Source organism: Paralichthys olivaceus, chromosome 12 (assembly GCF_024713975.1).
Source record: "Paralichthys olivaceus isolate ysfri-2021 chromosome 12, ASM2471397v2, whole genome shotgun sequence".
Taxonomy (NCBI): Eukaryota; Metazoa; Chordata; class Actinopteri; order Pleuronectiformes; family Paralichthyidae; genus Paralichthys; species Paralichthys olivaceus.
In genome coordinates, this window is record NC_091104.1 from 22049263 (window position 1) to 22076075 (window position 26813).

A 26813-nucleotide genomic window follows, 5' to 3' on the forward strand; every position below is an offset into this window, starting at 1 on the left:
GGACAAACAATTGAGTGAAATATCTGCACAGCTGAAACATGTAATTTAAGACATTTATGATCAGACTGATCCTATAGCCTGATGTTTCTATCTTCAGTTTGTCATTCTCAATGCAACACAGATTGCTTCCAGTAGTGAAACCTCAGCTGTGACAAAGCTGGTGAACCAATGATGTTTAATACATGTGTGTAATTGATGTTGCTTTCTTACTGAGGATTGCAAAGGTTATTGTGCGGTATTAGCAATTGCAGACTCTAAATGATGCAGTGTGTATCGAGCTGAGACTATTGACAAAATTGCTAATGTGCAAGATAAGTAATTTTTCCAAACAAAAATGCCAACATTCACTAGGTCCACCTTTTCAACTCTATATTCTTCTGCCTTTGTTTTAAAGCATTGTAAAACTAAGTGTGTAATTCTAGGACTCAAAGAAATTGTAATGGGATTTTTTTTCCCCCCACCATTGTTTGGTTTTCACAGATCCTAGAGATAATGTTAATTGAAAATAATTACTTTGATTTCAAACAAAACACAATTCTTCAACTATTACCTCAACTTTATTTTGAAGCGAATCATCAGTTGGTACAAAAAAAAACAGAAAAACAATTAACAAAAAACAGTATTTAAGCAGATCACACATGTGCCCATGTGATGAGGGTACAACGGCCTTGACATCAATCGAACAGTGGAGACAATTGGGGATTAACAGTGTTGTCACATCAACTTGAAAAACACAACTACTGATCACTGCTAGCATAACCACTGATTATCCGGCCTATGGGCATGAGGATTAAGATGGAAAAAAAAAAAAGAAAACGTTGAAATAGCATCTTTTCACTGTGGTGCCACAAAAGACCTCAGTAAAAAACCCCAGTCAGAATGAGAATAAATCATCTGGATTTAAAAAGACAACTAAAATTGCGCCTCTATGTCACCAGGAGCCCGATCGGAGACAGTGCGAGGAGCAGCCCTGCTCGATGCACCACCATGACTAAAAAGTCGCATTTATGATTGGAGGGAAATAGTAAGCAGTCATCCATGTTTGGTTTTGACTTCACCTTTTAATCGACTTACGTTAAAACTACCACTGGGCCTTTATGTGAAAAAAGTGAAATTATAATAACAGTTAAAAACTTCCGTCATCTCATGTCGTGAAATCACTGGAGCTTTAATTTTCTGTGTCATCGCAAAGAGGCTGAATGAGAAGTAGATTAGCGTCTCTTTTCCTTCCTGTCTCTATCTTTATGCTCCCTATCACTCCGGGACGACCTGCCTCTGCCCTCCTCTCTCCTCTTCCTCCTCTCTTTCGATCCCTTCGAGTCTCTTCCACCTCCGCTGCTCCCTCCTCGCTTACGGTGACTTCTGTCTTCTCCTTTCTTCCTGTCCCCGCCTCTCTCAGATGGCCTCCTCTTGCGCTTACCGCTGTCTCGGCTGCGACTTCGACTGCTGCTGTTGGACGATGAGGACGAGGATGATGAGGAGGAGGACGAGGAGCGGCTGGATCCAGAGGAAGACGAGGAGCTTCCACTGGAGGACGAGCCAGAGGAGGAAGAGGAGGAGCTGTTGCTGTGACTGCGGCCCTTCTTCTGCTCCTTTTCCTTCTTCCTCCCTCTCCCGCTGTTGTCTTTCTCCTTGGAGGGTGCAGGGCTGGTGGTGCTGGGAGCCTCCTGGGAATCGGGCAGTCCTTGTGGGGCTTTCACTTCTGCAGCCTGGTTCTGTGCTGCTGAGGCCTGGACCTCTAAGCCAGGGGTGATCTTATCCTGCTGAACTATGGTGGAGGCTGTTTGGGGTTTTGGGGCATGTGAGGCCTCAGTGGTCTCAGAGGACTGTTCTGCTGGCTCCTCAGCAGAGGGACTGGGCTGGGGTTGCTGACTGGTGTCTGGTGCCTCTTGGCTGGCGACAGTTGGTTCAAAGAACTGGGTGTCTAGGGTCTTTTCATTCTTGGAGACTGTGGGCTCTTGTTTAATGTCTGTTTTTCCCTCCTCTTCCTTACTCCTGTGCCCCTGCTCCCCCTCAACCTCCATCTCCTCTGACCCTGGACTTTTCTCCTTGATTCCCATTTCCCCCTGCTCCCCACTACCATTAACTCCCTCCTCTTCGTCCTCCTTCTCCTTGCTACCCTCCTCACTTACCTCCATCCTCTCTCCCTCTTCAGCTGCCTTTTTCAACCCATCCATCTCCTCTTCCTCTCTCTCCTCCCCCTCATTCTTCTCCCTCACCTTTCCCCTATCCTCCTCCTCCTCCTCATCTTCCTCTTCCTCCTCCATCTCTGCATCTCCCTTGTTACCTGTAACCTTGACTACCTGACCTGCTGGCTTACCCTCCGCTGGGTGGTCCGTTCCTGTTGCCGCAGTGTTGCCGTCCTGGTCGCGGTTTGGCTGTCGCCGGGGGCGGGATTCCATCTTAATGAGGTGTTCGGCAAAAGCCTCACGCCTCTCCTCAAACACAACTACAAAGACACAAAGATTCAGAGGTTACAGACTCACCAATGTCTGCCGGTAGTAAAGACACAAACTGATCTGCACAAATAAAATAAGTGAGATGCTTCATAACAACAGCCCCACTGACCGTTTAGTTTCTTGGTGGAGTCATCGAGGAGTTTCTGGGTTGCGGAGCACATTTTTCCAGGCGAATAGAAAATGTGAGGCTTCGTCTTAGTGCGAATGTACTTCACCAGACGATTGTTGTGGCTGGTCCACTCCTCTTGCTGTAGATGGAAGAATGAGATTGGAAAATATTTCTTTGACGTGTCTGTTTTACACCCTCTATAACTGAGTCTTGTGAATTTGCTTGTGCAAAAACAATTTTCTTTTCCACTAGATGCTCTTTATCATTGCAATAGTTCTTAGATCCTCCCTGGACTGAAATAAGGAAAATTGTAATGCACCCGCAAAGCTGATGGCTGACGACATATTCTTGCGTCAGAAGAAAACAATCAATAGCACTCAGAGCGAACTGAGAAAGGCTCGTGAAACCCCAAGTAACTTTCTTACCAGCTGAGCTAGTTCGACCTTCTGCTCCAATAGTCTCAGCTCAGTCTGTTTGGCTCTCCTCTCTTCAAACAGCTCCTTCTTTGCATTCTCCACCTTTTTTTTCTCTGCTTCAGCCTGAACCTCGAGCTTCTGCTCGATCTCTGAGCGCCTCTTTTGCTGCAGAGGCAAAAGCAGAAGAGGATAAAGACGAGATTATAGAAGGAAATAAATGAAAATGGATGAAGAGCTGACGAGAACAATGACTGAAAGCCACCCAAAGTATTTACAAATTATTTGTGTAAAGTCAGTTTAAATATTTGTGGATAGAAATCAAAAATGTATCTGCCTCATCTTAAATATTGAATTACAGCACAGGGTTATGTGAGGCAGTAACCGAGTGAAACCATCACACTGAAATATTCTCAGGGCATTTTATTGTCTTTGCCTTGTTGGATGACATTGGCTAATGTAAAGAAAGATTCTTAATGCACATAGAAAATCTACATTAACTGGAAAGATCTCCTCACCTTCTCTGTAGAGACGTTAGACTCCTGTTTGAACTTTTGTAAGGTCCCCATCAACAGGCCAAACATACGCCGATTCCTGACAAAGAAAAACTCACCATCACACAGACGCTTGAGATTCTCAGCTACAAAATGACAAACTATTGACCCTTTGATTTAAGATATGTTCTCTCTTCTCCACTATTTGCAGGGGCGAAGAAACTAATCTCATCCAGTTCAAAAATGCATCTGTAGGTAGAGCAGGTTCAGGGCTCATGTGGACCCACCTCTGTTTGCCCCTCTCATCCATGGTCTGATCTTGAATGAGGTCTCGGCGTGTTCGCTCCTTGGAGGTAGCTACAACAGACGACTGCAACGCCGGCTGAAATGAGGAGAGAACAGGACAAACTACGCTGTTACCATTGTCCATGTAAAAAGAAAACTGTGTAAATCGCATGAGATAATTCACAAAAATACTTGGTATATACAAAATGCGACAGTTTAAGCAGTATGAGGTGTTTTAATATTGAAAATGAGTGAACATTATAAATACTAATAATAATAATAACAACAACAACCAGTCAAACAAAATAAAATCTAAAGAAACTCAACGATGACATAACTATGTATGGGAATCAAGAACCAGTCCCAGTTGAAAATTGGTTGCAATACTGTCAAACTCAAGTCTAAGCTGCAGAAAACATCTAAAGAGTGGCTTCATTCAACCAACAAACCGTAATGTCTCTAAAAGGGTCTCAAGTAAGGATGAAAACCAGCAACAGGCTAAATAATCTTTCTACACAACATGGGCTTGAACTCCATAAATACCATGTATTTAAAACTACTTGCGAGTTCCGCTGCTTCCCAACCAAACAGCACACAGAGAACTAATCAGGAGTCGTTAAGTGATTCAATGAAAAAAATAAAAAGAACAAAAATAAATAATATAAATAATCTTATCAATTTCCATCCTCTCACAGTGAAAACATTATTTCCACAAGCTGCACACATGCACAGCGCTTCCACCAATTATTTCTCAGGACAAACGTGTTTCTTACCTTTTTGACATCATCGTCATCCTCGGCGTCGCTGTCGTGGCGCATATCTCTCCTGGCCCTCTGGTCCCCCGCCAGCCTGCAGACATACAAGAACATGAGAGACTGATATTTAACTTTCACCTAAACATAGCACCTGTTAATCTCATCTGTCAGAAATCCAACTATGGCCAGGGGTGTGATCTGCTCACAAGAAAACAAAAAATAGCAGTGAGGCGGCAGCATGACAAAATCAAAGAACGGGGGGATGTTTTCTCACAGCTTTCTGTCCAGAGGAAGAAGCCAAACTAACATTAACCAGTTTTAATTTCCACCTTCATCACCAACAAGAGGCATCTTCTTTTTCTTTTTTAAGGTTATAAAATAAAAACTTTGATTCTCTGATTTAAATCGATCTTCATTTAAATAATCCAATATCAATTCATAAAAGGAGGAATTGAACTTTTAATACATGACTTCTCCCACGAATGACCCCATTTTACATGAGAAAAGTGACAACTTTTTAACGAGTTTGTGGTTTGTACCATGCTGGAGTTTTCTGTGTCCTCCCTCCACACAAGGTTCTTCAAGGTTCTTGACCCAACACAATCGATTAATAACTAAATAAATGTGATAGTCAGTTTGACACGCACGGAATACTGATGTAATACAATCATAATCATCCCATGTTTATCAGGTTGTTAACAAACTTCCTGTGCCATACATTGATTCAAGACACATTTTTGGTAACAGAGGGAGTTTTTTTTGGTTGTGTGTGTGTGTGTTTTATCATTTTTTATTTGTTTATTTTAAAGTTTTTAACGTTGTATAAGGTTAATTATATTTTGCTAAAAATATTATATCAATGGTATGAAATGGTTTCAAAATTATGACTATTATAGAATTTATCATAATAGTTTCTGGGACAAAATATCATCCAACAAAATTAGTTTTTATCATGAAAGCCTTACATTAATATTTTAAATTATGCAGCAAGTTAGTTTCCTTTCAGTTTACAGCTGAAAATATTCCTAACTGAGCCAAATCAGATATTGAAACCTTGTGAATTGGAATCAATATGGTGCGATACGCAACAATACCTTTAAGATAATGTCTATTAAAAATCAGGTGCTCACCTCAGCAGGGCTCCTTCGATGTCCCTCTGCTTGGCAGGAGGGCCGCCGCTTCCAATTTCTGAGAGACTGCGCCTGAGAAAGAGAAGTAGGACATTAAAGACCACATTTATTAGTTTATTAGTGAGGCTAGGTGAATAATTTCAAATCCAGTGAGTCCAGACAAATTAAAGTGTGTCACTGTCCATATAGTGTTTTCACCCCTGTCCATTTGTTTTTTTGATTTGTATAGACACTTTCAGATATGCACTGCACCCTGAAGATCCTCTGTGTATGTGTGAACGCAAAAATCTGTGGATGAAAATGCGACATACATGTTCATCAGTTTGTGGTTAAATGGGCCATCTTATGTCGATGTGATGAAACCAAATAACGTAATCTCCGCAGCAGAATCAATATGTTACAGTCTGACTCTGCACCGACCCTCACCTGCATCCTGCGAGGCACTCGTTGCTTTTGTGAACATGTCTGTGCAGAGAATCTCTGCTGCATTGTGCATGTGCGTTAGGCAAACTGCAGAGAAAGCCTGGATCAAATTCCCTGAAGTTTCTCCAGAAGACACCACTGCTTATGTTTGTTATTGACAAGATTACACAAAAAAAACTACAAGACGGATTGCCGTGAAACTTGGAAGGATCTGGGATGGTCCAGGAAAGAACATTATTACAATATTTGGTGCAGATGAGGATCAGGGGGCGGATTAAGTTATTGATTCAATCTTTTTACTGATATCCCAGGAAATAGAAGAAAAAAAAGAAAATCTGACTGAGATTTTTGAGTTTATGAAATTTGAAGGAGCCAAATTGAATTTTAGGAGACTGTAGACATACACTTTACTTAGTGACATTGTAGTTACCAGTTTCATAGGTTCAGCTCTGTTAAACAGTCTAAAGGAAACCACAATGCTCCATTTGTTTTTGTCTGCAGAGCTTATTCAAATTATTTTAAATTGAGAATCTATTTAAAATGGTGTCATTAATTATTCATATAACCAGAAGAGGCGGTTATACAAGTCTACACCACTGTACGTTTTCAGCTGTTTTCCTTTCAGACACTGGTGAAGGTGTAACATCATTGTGCATCGTTAAAATGAAACAACTTCCATACTTTGCACCACTTTCACATCATCCATCACCACATTAGAAGTTCGTTATCATGTGAGTGAGCACACACACAACCATCCAGGGCCAGGTTTTACCTGAGCAGGTTGATTCCTCTGCCTCTACCTCCCCCGACGCCTGCCATGGGGCCGCCGAGCCGACGGATCTGACCCGGCCTGAAAACACAACGGGGAACAAGATCAACGCAACAGCAACATCTCTTAATCTACTCCTCAACAGAAAATCTAACTAGACAATGCTTTTTGAGTAGCGGGGTCGTCTCGTTGTTAGAAGAAGGAAATGCTTGACATTCCCAGAGGCATCAATGTGGAAACACTGGGACAACGCCTCCTACGGGGCCTAGCATTAGCTCAACATTTACTTCAGTGTTTGGATTATTTTTTTATTCCGAGTTTGTTTATTACGTTTGTTTGAGTTATTATTCAGTGTGGACATACGTGCAGGTTCAGCTGGGACAACACAATTGTTTGCGTGCGTGTGTGTGTGCTAGCTAGCGAGTTGACCGACTCATGCTAGCCGCGTCGTTTTGACGGTAGCAAATGTGTTAGCTTATAGCAAGACAGTAGCCAGACGCTAAACAAGCGGTCTGGAAGTTTACCTCGATTCATTGGGATCACGTCCGGTTAGTTTGCGAATATTATCGTCCACGCTTTTCAAGCTTTCCTTTGCTTTTTCGAGCTGGTCCTGCAAGCTCCGCACCGCCACCGCCATCTTGCTTCCAGTTTGCGCGTATCACATGTTCGTTCTTCTTCTACGTTTCAAATTTCTTATTCTCTTTTAAATGAAGCTGACATGAAAAGCTGCGGCGCATTACCGCCACCTGCTGCTCAGGACACATCTGTCACATACACACACACCGACTAAACCTACTAGTGGGTTCTAGAGGCTGTTATCCATTTGATTTATTGATTAATTGATAGTTATAATTTAAATTCCATTCCAGTTCACAGTAGATAGATGGTGTGTGAAATATTATATGTACATAATTATATAAAAAAATATAATAATTCATATATTATATTATATTTGATTCCCGAGGGGATTGTCTTTTTGATCATTAGACTTTCAGTGGCAATGTACATTAAATTAAAGACACACGATTCTTAGTTTTTTTCTGACTACTACTATTCTTTATGCTTTTGTAATCTAATAACATAATAATAGTGATTGGTTTTTAAAAACAATCCACTTCTTTCAATCATGTGTGGAAGAAATATTTATATCTGCGCCGAGTTGTGGTTAGGTCGAAGTTAGGCATGAGTTAGACATGCTTAAGGTTATTGGTAAAATGTGAGTTGTGGTTAGGGATAAGGTTTTGGTTATAGATGTCCATAATGAATAGAAGTCGGTGCAAAGTCCTAATAAGAAATGCTGAGCAAACCTGCGTGTGTGTTTGGCTTAAATGAACTGATTAAAATGAATTGAGTGTGAATGTGAGTGCCAAATGCAAGGTGACAGTGTGCATGCACACACAATATGTAATGTCCTGTGTTCAAACACTGAGCTGCAGAGGAGCCTTTAAGTTGAAGTATATTATCAGTCACATTATGATGCAGCTTTGAAGGGAAATTCACCCTGAACCGTAATCGACACAGTGATGCTTTGCAACATTTAACGACATAATTTCCCCTCTGCTGTATATCTGACAAACACCACATCCTCTCACAACTCTTGTCAGATGTTTGGTGTCATTTAAAATCATTAAAAGTTCATGTCGGGAATATCAAATCATGGGAATCTGGGCCTTTGTGTCCTTGTTTAGATCAGGACAAGCATGAAGCACGTTTAACAGTTCCAGGTAAAACATGATGAGTAAATTATCTTGCATCTTTATATCTTATATTTGCGAGGGAAAATGCAACCAATGTCAGCACTCTGTCAACAGAAGGTACATGAAAAAACATCTTGCATTCAAAATGACATCTGTGTATCCACTGTAGAGATTGTAAGACTAGCAAGAGTTACAATAGTATCACTATCATTGTTTGCCCTCAACACACAGACATGACATTGTCACATTGTGTTAGTCTTTAGTCTTTATCACGTACAAACACATTAAGGATCAGTTACGTAACAGAAATCCTACTTCTAAAATCCCCCTCCTGTATTTATTTCATTAGAGTGGGTTGGAGATGACAGATTTCATTTGTTGTTCGTCACCTGCACGGTAACCATGGCAGCCACAGAAATCTGTGATTGCTTCACTTTAATTGGGTCACAGCAGCATGATAATCTCATAGTCTGATTCTCCAGACGTGAATGAGCTCTTTGTCTGAGCTAAAGCAGAAAACAAGCTCCGAATGATTAGCCTCTGTGTTCATCTGTTTCATCAGTGTGTGTGTGTGTGTGTGTGTGTGTGTGTGTGTGTGTTTGGATGCAAACATACCTGCCAAACATACACTCGCATAATTCCTACTGAATCCAGCTGTGTGAATTCAGCTGCCTGATCAGACCTCAGACCAGTTGTTATACCTGCAACTGTTCAGTGTAGCAGCCTTTTATTTTTCACTGCAAGAGTCGTGACTCATCTAATTACACAGTAATGATCCTTGAGGTGTTCACTGGCTGTGGGTAAATTAGGTGTCTATGCCTGCTGGTCTACCTCCATGTTGTTTTAAAGCAGGTTTATGAGCATCAATTCTAAGACTGGGATGCTCAAGACGAAATCCTCCATTTGAGAATGGAAAAAAAACGTCCACCAAGGAGGTTATGTTCTCATTGGCATCTGTTTGTTTGTTATTCAGTGGGATTACTCAAAAGCAACAGGACAGATTACCACAAAACTTGGCCGAAGGATCCAGTACGTGTCGGGGAAGAAACCGTACATTTTTTGTTCGGATACAGGAATTTTTTATTTAACATTGCGAGAATAATTCATGGATCGTGATGAAAACAATCAGGCACGTTAAGGGGACTGTGTGGGCAGTTTGGTGCAGATCCAAATAAAAATCTCAGGTGAATATAAATGTTATTTAATAAGGGGACTGTTGAGCCTTGGCATTGGCTAATTGCGTGCCATTATAGTGTCTTGTTAAAACTGGATGGGGTGGGAACTCCATGGGATGTGACAGTTTTGCCTCTACACTCCATTTAACATGTCGTATTTCTATTGCAGTAAAAAACAATGTATTTTTGAATCAGTCTAAACAAAGGGTAAACCATCAGTCCTCCTTTTTCGTCGCTGCCCGTCTCCATCTGTCTGTATCTTTCCATTCACCTCCTCTCCCTTTGCTTATCACCAACCAACCGTTTTGCCTGTTAGTTTCCACAGTTGTGTTGTCATGGCGACAGTGGTTGAATCTCATTTGCAAGTGTGTCATGTTGCCTCCTCACACGAGGGGGAAAGCCTTGCAGTGAAGCACCGGGATGCGTTCTCAGGCCCTCGTATAGGCTCGGTCCATAGAGGAGAGCTTGTGTAATGCTATACTTCCTAAACCTCGGACCAACGACGTCACGCGAAAAACATGCATTACGCATATTAACACGGAGTAACATGTCCACAGACCGTAATTGGACAGTTCTATGTGTACGACAAATTTAATCACTGAATTGCTAATAAACCGTGAAAACTACAGCTTTCACTACTGTTGAGACATGCAGTGGCCATCTTGGATTTTGAAGTGGGGGTGGTGAGGTTCCTCCAAACTTCTAACTTGGGGTTCATTAGTTCCGAGCTCTGAGGTATAATGGACAGTTCGCACATCATCAGCTGTTCTTCTTATTTATATGATTTATTTATATTTGTCACAAGTTTTTCAATCATTTATATAAATTCAAATTAGGTATATTTTTAACTGCACACAGGTATAATACATTTTAACTTTCTATTTGCCATTAGCAATAAAATGCTGCTCTTGACTGTCTAAAAAAAATGGTGGTTTATTTTGACTTTTTAAATGTATCCATGTCCCATCCACTAACAACGAGGAGGTGGGATTTATGACCTATACTGCAGCCAGACACCAGGTGGCAAAAGAGATGCTTTGGCTTCACTTTCAGGGGGCAGTCCTGTCTTCATTTTTGATATTCAGTCTATGGTACACTTTACCTTTAATATACCAAACATTACACTTTCCCACAGTTCAATGAAGCCATTGATTTCCATTCATTTCTATAGAAACTCAATTATCAGAGATATGTATTCCATCATCATGATTCAATGGCAACCTGGAACTTTAAAACATGTCATGGACAGATACATGGTTTGTAAAGGGGAAAAGTCTGATTTAAAATGTATAGGATTTGCACATAATGAGCCTTAATACTGGCATAGTCAGTCTTCTTTGTTTGGTAAATTTTTTTTGATCAAGATTCACTTCACCTCCACCTGTTGTGGTCGAAGTGGGTTGTTTCAATCATCTTAATATTACTTTTAGATATTTTGAACTCTTGTGTGTAGGGGTGTGTAAGGTGTAGGGTTAAGGATGTTGTGAGGCACTTGATGTGTAATGGACTTTAATAAACAAAACACTGATTTCCTCAATATTTCCAAAAGTTCTACCTGGTTCGTGAATCACCTGGCTAGGACATCCTGTTTTCCACCTCCATTAGTAACCTTGTATTTATTTTATTATCTTTAAAGCCTTAGTAGATCCTAGACCTCTGTAAAAAAACCTCTCTCCAATAATGTTTTGTAGTTGATGCTAAACAAAACAGGTCTGGGAGTCTTTAGTGTACTCTATTAACTCTGAAGCTGAACACAGCAGGTAGAGAAACAATAAGACAATGAAGACAAATGAATTTTTAATGCTTTTATTCACTGACTAAAAGAAGAGAAGCATTCATTCAACATTGATTCAAATCACCGTTCAGCAAGTTGACCCCACAAGTGTTCGCCACCTGTCAGTTAAGAAGTTTTACATCGAGGTTTGTAAAACGTCCTTTTCTTCTCCACAACAGAACCATGGATCAACACTGTTCTCACTGATAAAATCTTCTCCTGCAGACTAATCCAATAAACAGCTGGGAAGATTTCAAATCAGACTTATATCATACGACTTCAGTCTTTGATTCAGGTTCACGACTAAAATGTTTTTCTTTAAAAGGACACTAGTTGTGGTGGAACTCCTCTTTTCTTGGTCATAACAAGTCATGCTAATCCATGCTGCTGAGGAACCAATCAAGTGGGAGCACATCTAATTCTGCTTGAAACATGCAGAGGTGAGTTAGAAATTAGACTCTATATGTTTTAAAAGCTTTGCACAGATCCGATTTGTAGGTTTTAGAAAAATAATAAAAATTGATTTGACGTGTGCTCCGTGGTTTAGGAAATCTCGTCCAGCTGTATTTTGGGTTACGTCCGGCTCCCCACTTACAGAAAGAGTAAAACCCGCTGCTATGTGCTCACTTGAACAAACACAGTCACACGGGAACATAGCGCTCTGAATATTCAACATTAAGGATGGTAAAACCATTTTTGCAAAACACACACACAACAACGTAGCTTCTGATTTACAAAGTCTGCGTGATTTCAATAACATACTTCACGTTCATAAATTGAACCCGGACATGTGTTGCATAAGAGTATACCACGGTAATGCATTGTTGATACCTATACAAATATGCACTATGTGAGTTTATATATCTATTTATATAGTTTATATTTCTTCCTCTATGGTTTTCTAAAGATGCAGCCGGGCGCTGTCAGCACTGCTTGTGCCCCTTTGTGGCCACTAGTAAGACTGCTGTTATTGCAAACTGTCCTGATTTTAAACAAATGCACAACATTCGTACCACGATAAAACTGGGGCCGTCTAGCCAGTCTCACAGAGACCAAGAGTGAGCCCGCCGTCACCGATGCTGTCGCTGGGCTGGCTGACCAGAATCAAAAAGATCTTAAAAGGAAATGATAAGACTTCACAAATCATAAGGCCAAGTATTGTCATTGCAAGTTCTTATTAGTTTCAACGTTTTCATTTCTACTGCGTGACAGTGAGAGAAAGAAAAACTAAACAAAAACAAAAAGAGTGTGGATTATATGCATTCCTCTTGCATAGTTGTGAGGCTGGACTGGGCAGCAGGCCTGCCTGGCTAATTAGGAGGTTTGGCTCTCCAGACTGGACAAGAAAGACTTTGTTTACTCGCCAGAAACATCAGAGCCGCAGCAGCTGAGATCTAAAGCAATGGCGAAACCTGAAAACAGGAGAATCCAAACTTCCTCTAAAGGTCTCAGTGTGGCCTGCTGCTGATGGCAGAACCTCTCTTTAACTGAGGTCATAAACTCGCCTCATACACATCTATACATCCTTATCTGTTGTTACACAGGACTGATTTCATACCAGTGAGATGCACATCCAGTGTTTTTCTCCAAGTAACAAAACATATATCAGGATGTTCATCAGATTCTTCACATTCCCGCCTGAGTCCAGCCCTGTGTGAGCTCATTCAACGTCTTGCATGTTACCGGTAGTAGTCTATGATCTTAGCCTTTCCATAAAAAAATAAAAGAGACAGGAAGAGTCTGAAATCTCACATTGTGATGAGGAAACCCTGTCTCGTCATGTTAATCCTTTCATAAACATTTAACTCTTCCCTGAATCTCGTTTGGGGAAGATTTTAGGCCCACGACCATCCTACTACCTCTTTTCTACAGCTATTTTCAACTTGACTTTCATCAACATCCTGAGAGTCAAAATCACAACCTCTCCAGTTGAGTCTGAGCAGTGATTCAAGTGGAAATGAAACTGGTCATGTCTGATCTGTGTGTCTGTGGCTCTGAGCCTGTGTTTAGACTGATGCAGATCTAACACAGTCTGCTGCTTTGGTACTAAAAAAAACACAGAGTAACACTTCTGTCCAGGTCAGTGAGATTGGAATTGGCTGTCGAGTACAAGCACAAACGTGTCAAACTCTGCTCTTTGTCTATGGGTCTTGGTCGGACAGACAAACCCAGATCCCTGTATTTCAGTTGTGTGATCACGACACTGATTTTAATAAGCTGTCAACACCAACTGTCTCAGATGGATGACATTAAGAGGCCAGCTCTGTGGATTTAATTACCCATCAGGCCACAGGGGGCCCTGCTATCTTCCAGGATATTCTCTATGAATGCATATAAAGAGCACAAAAAACATGGCAAAGTAAAATAAACAAAGAACATAAACAACTCAAAAGGGGCATATCGACCTGGCTGCGATCACAAGAATGTACAGTAACTGCTGGTAATGGTCTCCCGAATAACTGAAACCCTGTCTCCCCTCTACAGCCTTCTACCTGTCACTTTCATGGAAGAACTCATTGAAAATAAGGCTCTGCTTCACTGTGTGTCAGTATGTGTTTACACATTATAACATTGTCATACACAAACCCCTGTCTGCATACGGTGTAAAAATAAAGTCCAGCCCAGACTCCAGGTGCCCTTTTGTATCCATCGTGAACATGTACATTGACATCTGCAAGTATTTGTGAGTGTGCTACATACGCAGGCTGAGCTTGACTTCCCAGGTGTGACGTTCATTAACTGGAAGATTGATTCAACAAGTGAAACCAACTGATTTCACGGAAAGAGTAGCTCGACTTTATATATAGCACAGTCAGTGTGGCGTGCTTTCACTTGTGACCTTTTGTGTACCCGACACAAAAGGCCCTTAAATGGCCTCGGGATGCATCGAAGCATCGAGTGAAAGCAAAGCTTGGCATTGCAGGAACACATGTTAGAAACACAGTTGACCTTTGAAATGGTGACACTTTAAATCAACCACTTTCTGAATGGTATCACACCTCTGCTCTGCTCAGACCAGCTGGTGATCTGGTGTGACCGTCAGTACTAGCTGCATCTCTGATCCCTTCAAAATCACACCATTCGAAAATAAATATAAAAAAATAGAGAGGGTTTAATTTTCTTGTGGTAGACTGTTTGCTAGTCAGATGGCCTGAGTGACCCCCCTATGTGGAATGTCCTCTTATTAGCAGATCTCTAGCAGCAATTGTTTTTACAGCTCCAACAGCTCAGGACTAAATGTTTCCCATCAAACCTGACCCTGGCCACGGACTTGCAGCAAACAACACATAGACATCAAGCACAGGGGCCTTTGTCCTGAAACTGAGGAGAGTGTTTGGTCCCTGATGTGTTCTGAGACAGATCCCAATTCCTCATCCTCCTCGCTTTTAGTTTTACATTCACTCACTCCTCACAGTTGAACAGGTGATGGAGAAAAGACAACGGGGGGAGGGATTACGGAGGGAAGCACATGGCTGCAGAGCTGTACTGCAATGTACTTTCTTTGCTTTGTGATCCTGCGGCAACATGCAATGTATATCCTGAGTGGAATTCATGATGTGCAACAATGCTGCAAACCCATATTAAATAACACATGTTGGATTTATATGTAATTCAATACAGCTAAAACAGATTAGTCAGGCCCTTTGTGCACAGGTCTGCTTTGGACTCCATCTACAAAGACTGTTGACAATTCATCAAGGTCCAGCACAGTTGTCTCCATACTACATCAAGGCCAGTGTTTGGACACACAAAATCAGAATGGTCGTAGTTAGAGGAAGAAACACAAGCTGCTTTCAGACGTGCACTGAACTTTGAATAACCTCCTGACATTCTCCGGAGGGGCTGTGTATGAGAACGCGAATGAGAGGCTGCAGAGTTTCTGAGGCCAGCCCTCTAGCTTCAGAGGAAGTCAGAATGATATGAGACCACAGAAGGAGATTCTCCACGAGTGAGTGGGCATATTGATGACATTTCTGACATGCGTAAAAGAAAAATGAAATCGAATACAAATATCCCAGGATAAAAAGCGGCGCCGTATACTTAGAAGTGGCAGATGAAGACATTAAAGGAGCTTTTGGTTATAAGGGCCTGCGCTAAAGTCAATGTGCTGTAAACAGAAATGTGATCTCTGCTGTAGAATTTCTACATTATGTTCTGCCTCTGCCTGCTCCGTCCTGCTCCACACCTCACATGAACGCTGTGAAGGTTTCTGTGTTGTCGTGAGTGTGTCTAAGCGGAGAATCTCCAGCTGCGTTGCTCGTGTGTCAAAGGCAACCTCCGGAGAAAGTCTGCATCCAATTGTGTGGACATCCTCCAAAATGGCTCAAGAAGGGAGTGGAACCACAAGGAGTAAAGAAGGTGAAGAGTAGAATACTGGACCAGCCTCCTGCCAGTGTGTGTGTGCGGGCACTTCAGATAGACTTGTGTCTGGGTTAAGTTTGTTCCACTGTGGTCTTTGGCAGCTTAAAACACATCAAGGAGAGGAGAACAGATCCAGTGACTATTCAAACGAGCAAGTTAGCGGCCTGAGCTATTATTTTCCATCCTCCTCCGCACTTTGAAATCCGATTTTACCCTGAGAACGAACGATTTCTGTTCCTGTTTCCTGCTGCAGTAGAAGTGATAAGATTATGCTGCTGGACACGAGCAAGCCCAACCCTCACCCTTTAAATACACACACACACACACGTACGCAGAAAACATACAACGGCTACACTGCTGAGATCCTGTTCACATACACATTCAAAACATTGTATTTGCACATTTTCTACTGGATATACTTATCACATGAAATCTTGCACAAAAAAAAAACCAGGCACACTCTGAGAAAAATTAAAACACATGTGCTGAAACCTCTAGCTACTGTAGCTCGTAACGCTGCCTCCCTAAAGAGTGGACTAACAAATCACAGCAATGACTAATACACAACACAAAGCCAATAACTTGGGAAGAGCAAAGGTTTGAAGGGCAATGAGAAACTCCAGAGGCTTTCAGGCACAACGTGGCTCAATGTGTAGTGATTAGTGATGCCACACAGGGATCAGGGAAAGGTGGTTTTTCCACTGGCAGTATTTTTCAACATGCTATGCTGATTCATCTCCTAATGTGCCATTTGCCTGCGATCTCAACTCTTCTTTCTCTGCACAGCGTTATATCCACATTATCTCACTAAAGGTTTGGTGTTTTGGTGAAGAAACAAACTAACAGAAGCAATATATATTAAAAAAGAGACATTATTCTGCAATTATCTACTTCATCATTCTTTTACTCCTCTGCATTCAGTGGCCTATAGGTTCCTAAAATATTTCAATATCACAAATAGATCAACCATCAACTTTTGATAAATAATGTTTCCATATGGGAAGTCAGCCCAGGAGAGAACTATGATAAGACTATTTGTTTAATACATTCCTCAATGAAAATAGTATAAGGAGATGAAACCTTTATTCTGCTCTAGCTGAATCTGCTAAAACCACAGCCCCTCATTTTATTCTGGGTAGAAACACGGTCATAGGGGCTGAAACAGTGACATCTGACTTGTTGTGAGGAGCCAATAGTATGTGGAGACATGAGAAGACGGCAAACAAAGGCGAGCACACACGGTGGGTACGGATGGAGTCTGTAAAATCTGCTTGTTAATATCTGTTTGTAAAAGTCTATTTACTTTGCTGGGCCGTCTAGCTTGACATTACATTCTACCATAAAACTGCTGTGATTTCACTTATCAGCCAACGACAATAAACAACACAAAGCTATAAACTCAAGCTATAAAATGAGGATGAGAGGAAAACAACAGTGGAAGGAAGGAGGAAGATAAGATAAAAACACAATATATTTTGGTCTGAATGTCCTCATGTTGGTGTTGCTCTCCCTTCTGAATGTACAGCTCTACACAAAAAGCCACAGACAGCCTTTAAAAGAAACTCTTGGTACCAAAGTGCATTCATCCTGAGATATGGACCAAGGACGAGAGAGATTATCATGGCTGAACCATCAAGGTCCCATAATGGACGCCCAAACATTTGGTAGCCCATAACAAGGTGCATTTCATCCTGAACCTGTAAGGTGCTGCCAAGCTGTGAGACTCTGGATCCATATCAGTCCACGGAAAAGCCGACCTTGTAAACTATTGACCTTGATATGGACCTTCACAGTCTGCGACTCCATTGCCCCGACCTCAGACTGAACTGAGCTGTAGTCATTTGAGATGGTAACTTTTCTAAAAGCAGCTACTCATGAAAGAACCCTATGGCCCAATTCAACTTTCCTGTTGAAATACCAGCTCAGCCCAGGAAATGCCTTCATAACACACCAGTGGACCACAGCTGCCACAACACTGAAGCATCGGATCGGGGCCCAGTCATTCACTGGTGACACTGAAATACCACATTTCTCCACAGCACAAGATGTTCTGTCAACATTGCCTGGCTTAATTCATGATCATGGCACGCTAGCACCTCCACTGAGCCTGAATAACATTTGTTTCATTATTAGATGAAAGGCATCCACTCAGTGATTTTATACAGGTAGACATTAATTGGGCCCAGCAGGGCTTCTATCGACAGGATGGATTCCCAATCTCTCTGCCCCCCCCATCATCTGCTGGAGATATAAAACGTTCAATGAGCAAGATTGGTTTTTGCCATTCTTCAGTATTTATCAACCTTAATCTTTGAAAACAAATGTATGATTAGGTTTGCTGACCCTCCGACCGAGGCGGAGTGAGGGTTCATCAGATGGCAGATAAACAACATCATCAATAACAACAACAACCGGATCCAGAAAACAAGGGGGTGTTTCCAAGGCAACTGTGACTCAAGAAGAAATAAGAAAAATATGAATATTTCTCACATTAACTCAACTGATTGTTAACACCACCACAAGGCTGTGGTCATGGTGATGTTAAAAGCCTACCTGAGACTGACAGAGAACACGTTTCGCCACAAACAACCCAAACCACATTGTGCTGTAGGTGCCATTTTTTCAATAAAAGGGAAAAATGCAGTCTTGGCTGTAAGTGGAACCTACAATGTCCAAACTGAATTATTCAGCGACCCCCCAACTGCTGTGGCAAGAAATTCATTTCTGCTGCAAATACAACTACACACTTCGCCTCAAATAAAATAAAAAAAACAACTGGCCGAAAGAATGAGAGTTAAGTTACATTCAGTGCCTTTTCTTTTCCCAGTTCTTGATCATGAAATGTTTTCCTCCAGGAGAACTGATTCCTACCTACAGTGCTGCTGGCATTGACCACCATAGGAAGCGGTGCATATAGAATACTGTGTTGTTTTAGCATTGACTATGAGAGTAGTCTTAGAGAAATTTTAAAACATGGATATATATATACGGCATTATGGAGTGAAATTATTTCCTCTTTGGAATGTTAAAGAACGATGTTTTTAACCCCAGAGCCCTTCATATTTTGACTCAAACTCCTGTCCTTTTCTTTGATTTGACATACAAAGGGACTCAAGTGGAACCAGTGACACCAGTTGGAAAGTTTTGACCTCTAGAGGAAAGTAAAGGCAGCAATAATTACAGTGAATATAGAAAAAAAAAAAACAAAGTAATGATTTACTGGCAGCTCGCTACAGGTCAAAACAGAACACAGTGGGGGGGTGTTGTACTGTAATAGGCTGAATTTTCATAGTTTGGCTCTGAATGTCAGTCAGAGGACGAGGCTCCCATTTCAGTCGACTGGCAAAATTGCCCCGAAAATGTTTAATAATTTGAGCTGGTAAGAAGTGTGTTGGCGGCAAGCATGTAACAATTCTCTCCATAACACCATCACTAAGACGCTCAAAACCCTAAATAAAGCCATTTAGCTTTGAAATGCCACTGACGTTAAGATGATCTAAGGCTACATCCATACTACTACATTTTCATTTGAAAACTTTCTGACCATCCAGACTAATATGTGGCCCCGGAGTCTTCAAACTAAAACGCGGCCAGCAGCGTCTAAAACTCAAGAGTAGTCTGGATGCCAGGTGTATGAGTAGCAGAGTTGATGGGGAATGTAGTAATGTGGATGTAGCCTGACTCATGGCACTGACATGGCTGTTGCTGAAAACTGCATTAAAACTGATTAGCACCAACCACAGTCAGCCATTTTGCGGTGGAGATTCCCACCCTGCTGGCAAGGCTCTCGTACTAGTGGACACGTGCACAAGGTGCTCTTTCAGAGCGACAGAACAAGTAGTGATGGTTGCAATACCCAGGATGTGATTGATCATTTCGTTCACAAACTCCAGGTTTTGCTGGAGTGGAGCAGACAGACTGACACAGAGCAAAGGGTTAAAAAAAAAAAAAAAAAGTTTCGCAACTAAAGCTAGTAGTATGTGTCTGAATACACACTGCCTCCTCAAATCACCTCCCTCCATCACTCGTTCTATCTGTGAGCAGGATAATTATGTCTGGATTGAAATACATACAAAGCCTATACAGGCAAGGGAACCACCACAGAGGTGAAAACAAGATTATACACAGCACAGGGAGATGAAAAACAGTTAAATGAAAAAGAAAAAAAAGGCAAGAAAAAAAACCCTGAAAATAATTAAAGTTACATCATACAGAGGCTCTGCAGGTTATCAAGGTGAAGGAGAGAGCTTTGACTACTTGTGGACAAGACCAGACCAGCCTGGGCCGTGCCAGACATAAGCGCATGTGAAGCAGCAGGATGAGCCTTTTTAGACACATTAAAAATTGTCACTACTCAAGTCTGGCCAGTGGTTACAGGATTAAATGCCAATTATATTATCCAGTTGTTTTGGACATTCTTAATTGGATAGTTTATTCAGTAAATGCTGTCAGTGGATGACTATGGAATCTGCTGGAAATGGTAATAAATGTTTGTGTCCTAAAACCCCTGTGAATTAAACTCAAAAAATTAAAATAAACACTATCAGCTCACATCAATTCACAAGAATAAACTTTATAGATTGGGCTTAGTTTTCTCACTTGGGTCTGCTTTTTGCTTGGTTCAGAGGTCTCAGCTGAGCTGGACCTGATGGGTCTGGTCTGGTCTTGACAACAGATTAGGCTAAAATGTGCTGGAGTTGCCTCCCTTGCCTACATGCCCATGCTGAAGGCCTGCAGCTCACGGTAGAATTGCTGGGTGGGTTCGGACAAAACCAGGCTAGAATCCAGGCAAGGGTGCCAGACGCGGCCGAGGCCCAGCGAGACCTCCTTGACCAGGTTGTGGACCGGGTCGCCTTCCATGCACACCGACTGGTCCGGGTCAAAGTCGATGCTCTCCTCAGAGACGGTCAGGGTGCGAAGACTGGAACCTCGTAGCCGAGAGATGGCCACCAAGTTATGGGACCAGACCGTGTAACCTACAGATAAAGATAAGGGAGTAAGTACTATCTGTGTAATATACAGCTCGAGAGCTACAAACCACAAGGTTAAATCATAATAAAATATCAATCTGAGTGAACTTAATTACAACATCTCATTTTCCTATATATCAATAATATATCAGCCACTGTAGGTCAAGAAAGAACATTTACAGAAATATTGACTGCAATGTCTAAAACAGCTGGTGTGCAGACTTTGACAACAGGCCACAGTTACCAAGCAAACCCCTGATGTTTGAGATGTTGCCAGGCAGTCGTCTCCATCAAACTTTGTGCCACCTTTCCCTCCCAACAAAATTCTAGTACAGTGCTAAATTCATCACTATAAGCAGTTGATTACTTTAGAAGAATCTTCTAGCTTCTTTCCTCTCTCACACACATGCACGCACACACACAGCTGACGTCTCTGAGTCGCTACAGTTTAAATGTCGATTTGTTAGAAATTACACAATATCAACAATGATCATCATATACGTCGATACTTATATAAAATGAGTCTAATCTTTCTTCAGAGCAGCACATTCGTTCAGAATTCAGCTCGTCTCTCGCGCTGATATGCACCCACATACGCACTCACACACACAGTTGTTCTGACTGTGTGCACTGATCGTAAATGAGCTTGGCTTGATCACTTAGTCACATGGTCTTTATCTAACGTACACTCTCTTTCATTCTCACTCAGGTATGTATACTCTCTCACCCAGATGTGCTCACAAGTACCAAAATTGATTTAATGTGAATCAGCACCCGGTAGTACAGACATAATTCGGTGGTACCCTCATAAGTACTGAGTTTGGTACCCATACCTATTTACTGTATATGCCACAATCAACAAGCTCAACTTACCATGTATCACCAGTACAGCCAGCTGAGTACATCTCCATGCTAAAAGGACCAGTGGGTCTTCGTTGCGATTGACACTGAGGTCAGGGAAGTCGGGGTCATCCCTCAGGAGCAGGAAGTGAGTCAGCGTTTTGTTGTACTGCTGAGAGATGAGCTCCAATGTGGCATCAGTCACCAGTGTGCTGTAACTGTCGAGGTGGAGGCGCACCAGAGGAAGGCTTGGTTTTAGGACCCTGAGGAGCTCCGAGCTGTCGACCTCTAGGGCCATGATATAGACTCGCAGGTTGGCACTCACACGAACCTGAGGATGAACAGGTTATCTTGACTGATGAATTCAATGATAAGTGGTACTTTTCAACAAACATCCATGCCTTGTCATCCAATACAACAACTGTTACATAGAAAATCTGAGATTACCAGTGCCTTCCAATCGTCCTCTGTAGCGGTCCCTTCTAACGATTTGAACTCCAGGGCGGCGCCATTGAGCAGCAGGGAGAGGCGATGGAGTGGAGTTCGGCGTGGCGATGCCAGCAGACCACAAAGCTCAGATGTCAAGTCAGAGAAATCCAGAGCCAAAGAATTAAGATTAGAGAGTCGATCTAACTCTGATGGTGAGATGAGTGGGCCTGAGGACAGTTTCCAGAAAGGAGACATGTTACAAAACAAAAATGTGCAAATCTGGCTGTAATTTTTGAACTATTTAATCAAGTGGTGAGCCCCAAGCTTGTGACATACCAGACAAACACATACCTAGCTGGTGGTCCAGTAAACTGAGGTGCCGCAGGGTCTCAGCTGAAGGATTAGAGAGGCAGGCTAAGGAGCAGGGAGTCACCAGACCCAGCATGAAGCTGCAGGACAACCATCTCAGCTGCCGGCTGTTGGACAGCAACTCCATGAACAACTGCTGGATCCTGCAAATAGCAGAGGGGACTGGTTAATGAACAGAGGTAGGGGGAATTATCTTAAAAGAACTTTACCAGCATGACTCAAGCTTCCTAGAAGGTTGCTTTGACACACCTGCAAATCTGTCCATTCCAAAAGAATGAAATGAAATCTAGGACTGATTGCATCCTTAAAAATACACCTTAGAGGTCAAGAAGGAAAAAACAGATTGAGTTTGGGATATAGAATTTAGCATAGAGAAATGTATAACACTGGGAAAATTGGAATTTAATATGAGAATATAAGACCAATGAAATCAAAAACAAGTATTTAAATTATTCAAATTTTACTCTATATGCAGACTTGAACAGTGTGTGCGATTATATGTAAGCACATTTTATCAGGCATTATTTAACTGGTTTGATGAAAAACAATACAACAAAGCAGAAAACAGAGGGTATGTGTTCCTCTTGTAAGGCCACCAACATCACTAACATTGAGTTTATGAAACAAACCAACAGTGGTGGTTGTGAATGAGAAGAACTATGTTACAAAAAGGAACGGACCTCAAGAGAACCAACCATCTGTGGACATCAAACAATATGTGAATGCTTAAAAGTTTTATGAAGTAGCACAGTGCATGACTCGAAGAATGTGTAGAACAACATCAAAGAAGTAACATTAGAGATGCTCAAATACTGATACCAGCATTGGAAACGTCTCCAACACTGACAAAATTGCCGGCTCGGGCATCTACAAGTACTTAAGTCTATGTGCCGATCCGATGACGTCTTTGTATATTAGTTTCACCCAGATAGAACTGCTATTTTATTTTCCTTGACATCACTTCTTTGCTGCTCCAAAACAAACATCTTCAATCTTTTTCTTCAGAAAATTGTAAGTGTGCTTACTCATTGATCTTTTTGTCCCCCTGGTGGATTTGGTGCAGGTTTGAGCTGTCTAATAGTCCCTCCTGCTGAAGAATACAGGTGTCTCCATACAGACTCAGCTTTTTCAGGTTTCTAGAGAACAAGAGAGTCAACACAAAGATGTTACAAACAGAAAAAAAACATTACATACTAGACTGATCCATGACTTTGTCTTGTGGTGATGGGATCACAACTGCAACACATTTCAACATCTCGATGTTCCCCTCGTAATTACTCAGTAGTCATCACCAAATCATTACAAGTATTCAGCACTCACTGGTTAAATGTCAACTGCATCCATGCACACATAAATACAGATAACAAAAATCATTTGCAGCTGGTGATGTCGAAATGATCATCTAAAAGAAACAGCTCAACCTATCTGTACCAGAATCCTCCATCTCCCACAAGACAGCAGGATTATCTTTGATTGGTCAACATTTATTTAAGTTGTTAGTCAGGCTGGTATAAGTTGGTTAGATCACACACTGCACACAGAGGATGCCTGGTAATCTTGGGGTTGTGGGTGACCATTTCCATCCAAACCATTTAATGAGGTAAAGTATAGGCATTTTGTTCAATCTAATCCAACCCTGGTTCGGTACATTACTGAGTTCCCAGTAAAGCATTATATCTGCTGTCTTGAGCCCTTTATATCGACATACTCTGTAAGGCAAAAATCAAGAAAAAAGTCCATGTGCTAAAAGTTGCAGCTTTAAAAACAGTTTAGATATGGCAATGCATTATCAACCACAGGCAGCTACACATGACATGGGTCTATCCAGTAGGTAATGTGAAACATGTGTTTGATGCAGCTCATTTCCTGTAAATGGCTAAGCTTTCACAAGATCCTCAGACAGACTTGTGAACAACAGCTACTTAGTGAGGAAAACCCCCAATAAAGGAAGAATGTCTCCTCTCATTGTTCCGAACATGAACCAGCACCTGTGGAGTGCTGAAAGAAACACACACACTGTATCATACCACGAAGGCCTACCATGAACCATGTACCATTACATTTTCTTTCAATTTAGAGCATGGACATTTTCACTGATTTCCCAGGGAATAATTCATGGTTCTTTAAAACTTCAGAAACATGTATAGGACTGGTATTTATTGGGTGTCAGCACCTTGATTGTATTTCAGACAACTGTCGGGCCTTAGCAGAGGTTTGCACACTAGTGAGTGCTAATCTGGATTTTGAATGGAAACATCTCAATAAGAAGGATTCAGGCAGAAGAAGTGGTTTCAGCCATGAACTGGACAGCTGTGGATTACAGCTATTTCATTACAACAAAGGACTGTAGAGCATAATAGAGAAGGTGGGAGAAGGCCTCATAGAGGTTTTGCACTGAAATCAGAAATCTTGTCAAGTTCTATAGAATGTCCACAGCAGAAATGATTCAAGGGGCTATATTTAATCTAGGCACCTTAAAGCTGATCATAACATACAATGTGCAACGACATACCAGAGCTAATATATATATATATATATATATATATATATACACACACTATATGTGTGTGTGTCAGTGCTGATATCAGCAAGTCACAGCCAACAAAGCCTTCTCTGGCCACCACCAGTTCTGCATTGTATCAGCTGGTATGTACAGACCAGTGTAACATGGGAAACACAAGCAGCAACAAAAGAAACGCTGGCGAGCATTCGACGTGTCATGGACACTGACGCATCCATCATATATACAGTGTTATCTGACGTCAGAAAACGTAAAGAACTGGACATTAAAAGCTAATATTTCACAATGTGTTCAAATACATAAAGATAACACTGACTGCTAGCTGCACTGCAAAGACATGACCTGATTACGTAACTGCTAATGTCAGGGTTTGTTTATAGCAAACTAAGCTAGCTAGCTGCTAGCTTAATGCGACGCAACAAATACTGTCATGTTACCTAACGATTCTTTTCTTTGACTTTAATGTTGAGAATTCATTCAAATGAACCAAGAGAAAAACGGAAATAGGTTTTTTAACAGCGAATGTAACGGTACCTGTTGTTGCGGATGCTGGTGACCACACACAGCACCTGGTCCAAGTAGGTGGCCATGGCGTCCCTCCATCGCTCGGAGAGTTGCGGGTCGCCGTCCGGACCGGGCGGCTGGTCCATCCTGGCGGACGACGGGTCGTTGCTCAGGGGGCTGAGGTAGCCTTCTACTGGCGCGAGTTCCAGCTGCAGCTCCCGCACGAAAGAACCGAACTTCCGCATGAGGAACTCCAGCCTCGGGGTCTCCTCGGAGCCGCCGCCGCCGAGACGCCCGCCGCCTATCCGCAGCTTGAGCTCGGTCCACAGCGCCGGGTAGAAGAGACACTCCCTCCACCGCGAACACACGGCCGAGGCCCGGAGCTTGTCTCGGTCGGACAGAAAGGAGAATATATGGACGATAAGCTCGCTGGGCAAAGCCATGGCTCCGACACCCCCACACAGAGCCATGGCGAGGCAAGAGAGGTGCTGTCTGAAAACCAACCGGATAAAAAGGAAATGTAACAACCGTCTTTAAAATGGGCCCAGCAGCGGCCGATCAGCGCTTCTCCTGCGGGCTGAAAACAACCAGTGTTTTCAGCTTTGCCTTCAATAGTATTGGACCGTACCACCGTCTGTCCAAACAAGGGGATCCCCCCGATTGTCATCAATGTAACATAAACATATATAGCGGGACACGTTCCAGTGTTTCTGTTTGATAGAATTAAAGTTTTATTTGTACATGATATTCAGGCATTTGTGACTTGTTCACATCTGTGGTTGCATGTCTATGTTGTCAAGTGAATGGTTCGGTCCCGAGGTGCTGTTATTTTTGCCATACTGCCGTGCTCCGAGGGAGGGCGCTGTCTCTCCACTTCCAGAAAAATCGACACGTGATTTTTATTTTGGAGTGTATGGTTTCCATCCAGACACACCCCCTCATAGACTGCTGCAGAGGGAGAGCACGAGGGGGAGAGAGAGAGAGAGAGATGATAAACGGGTTGATGGATGAAAATGAAACCACGTATAACATCATGATCATATCATCAGACAGCGGACAACTTTCAACAACAGACTGGTTCAGCTCTGCTGCTGCAAAGACAGAAACAGGAAGTCTTGCTTGCCCACAGCAATAAGACTGTACGATTCTCACCTCTTATAGTTTCTATCCACACCATAACTCTCGGATTACTGCTGCAATAACTGTTTATTTATTTATTTTCTTTTGCACATATTATATTTATATTCATATTTATTACTGTAGTCATGTTCCTAACAAATACTGCAATTTTGTCTATTTGTAGTCTCTTGTATTCTTTCTTTATTTTACCCTTTG

The 26813-nt window shown here is 41.9% G+C and overlaps 2 protein-coding genes across 2 annotated transcripts; both read right to left on the bottom strand.

The window, feature by feature from the left end:
* Nucleotides 1-538: 538 nt before the first annotated feature.
* Nucleotides 539-7525, bottom strand: pnn (pinin, desmosome associated protein). The gene is made up of 9 exons (XM_020085162.2): nucleotides 7362-7525; nucleotides 6841-6918; nucleotides 5646-5717; nucleotides 4534-4609; nucleotides 3763-3857; nucleotides 3500-3575; nucleotides 2994-3149; nucleotides 2569-2707; nucleotides 539-2449 (listed from the first exon to the last, which is right to left on the bottom strand). Exons 1-9 carry the CDS (start codon nucleotides 7472-7474, stop codon nucleotides 1212-1214), a joined length of 2043 nt encoding a protein of 680 aa, XP_019940721.1. The 5' UTR covers nucleotides 7475-7525; the 3' UTR covers nucleotides 539-1211.
* A 3974-nt stretch (nucleotides 7526-11499) lies between these two features.
* Nucleotides 11500-26091, bottom strand: LOC109628078 (F-box only protein 33). Its single transcript, XM_020084967.2, has 6 exons — nucleotides 25509-26091; nucleotides 23479-23589; nucleotides 22436-22596; nucleotides 22103-22311; nucleotides 21689-21986; nucleotides 11500-20821 (listed from the first exon to the last, which is right to left on the bottom strand). Exons 1-6 carry the CDS (start codon nucleotides 25946-25948, stop codon nucleotides 20556-20558), a joined length of 1485 nt encoding a protein of 494 aa, XP_019940526.1. The 5' UTR covers nucleotides 25949-26091; the 3' UTR covers nucleotides 11500-20555.
* Nucleotides 26092-26813: the final 722 nt, after the last annotated feature.

What these genes read in the sequence shown, in the direction of transcription:
- pnn (XM_020085162.2), bottom strand. Translation starts at nt 7,474, where the DNA reads ATGGCGGTGGCGGTGCGGAGCTTGCAGGACCAGCTCGAAAAAGCAAAG. An exon ending in CTAACGTCTCTACAGAGAAG is followed by an intron (nt 3,150 to 3,499) that starts GTGAGGAGATCT and finishes TTGCCTCTGCAG; the next exon opens with CAAAAGAGGCGCTCAGAGAT. An exon ending in AGGTCGAACTAGCTCAGCTG is followed by an intron (nt 2,708 to 2,993) that starts GTAAGAAAGTTA and finishes TTCCATCTACAG; the next exon opens with CAAGAGGAGTGGACCAGCCA.
- LOC109628078 (XM_020084967.2), bottom strand. Translation starts at nt 25,948, where the DNA reads ATGGCTCTGTGTGGGGGTGTCGGAGCCATGGCTTTGCCCAGCGAGCTT. An exon ending in ACCAGCATCCGCAACAACAG is followed by an intron (nt 23,590 to 25,508) that starts GTACCGTTACAT and finishes CTTGTTCTCTAG; the next exon opens with AAACCTGAAAAAGCTGAGTC. An exon ending in GGGGACAAAAAGATCAATGA is followed by an intron (nt 22,597 to 23,478) that starts GTAAGCACACTT and finishes TGCTATTTGCAG; the next exon opens with GATCCAGCAGTTGTTCATGG.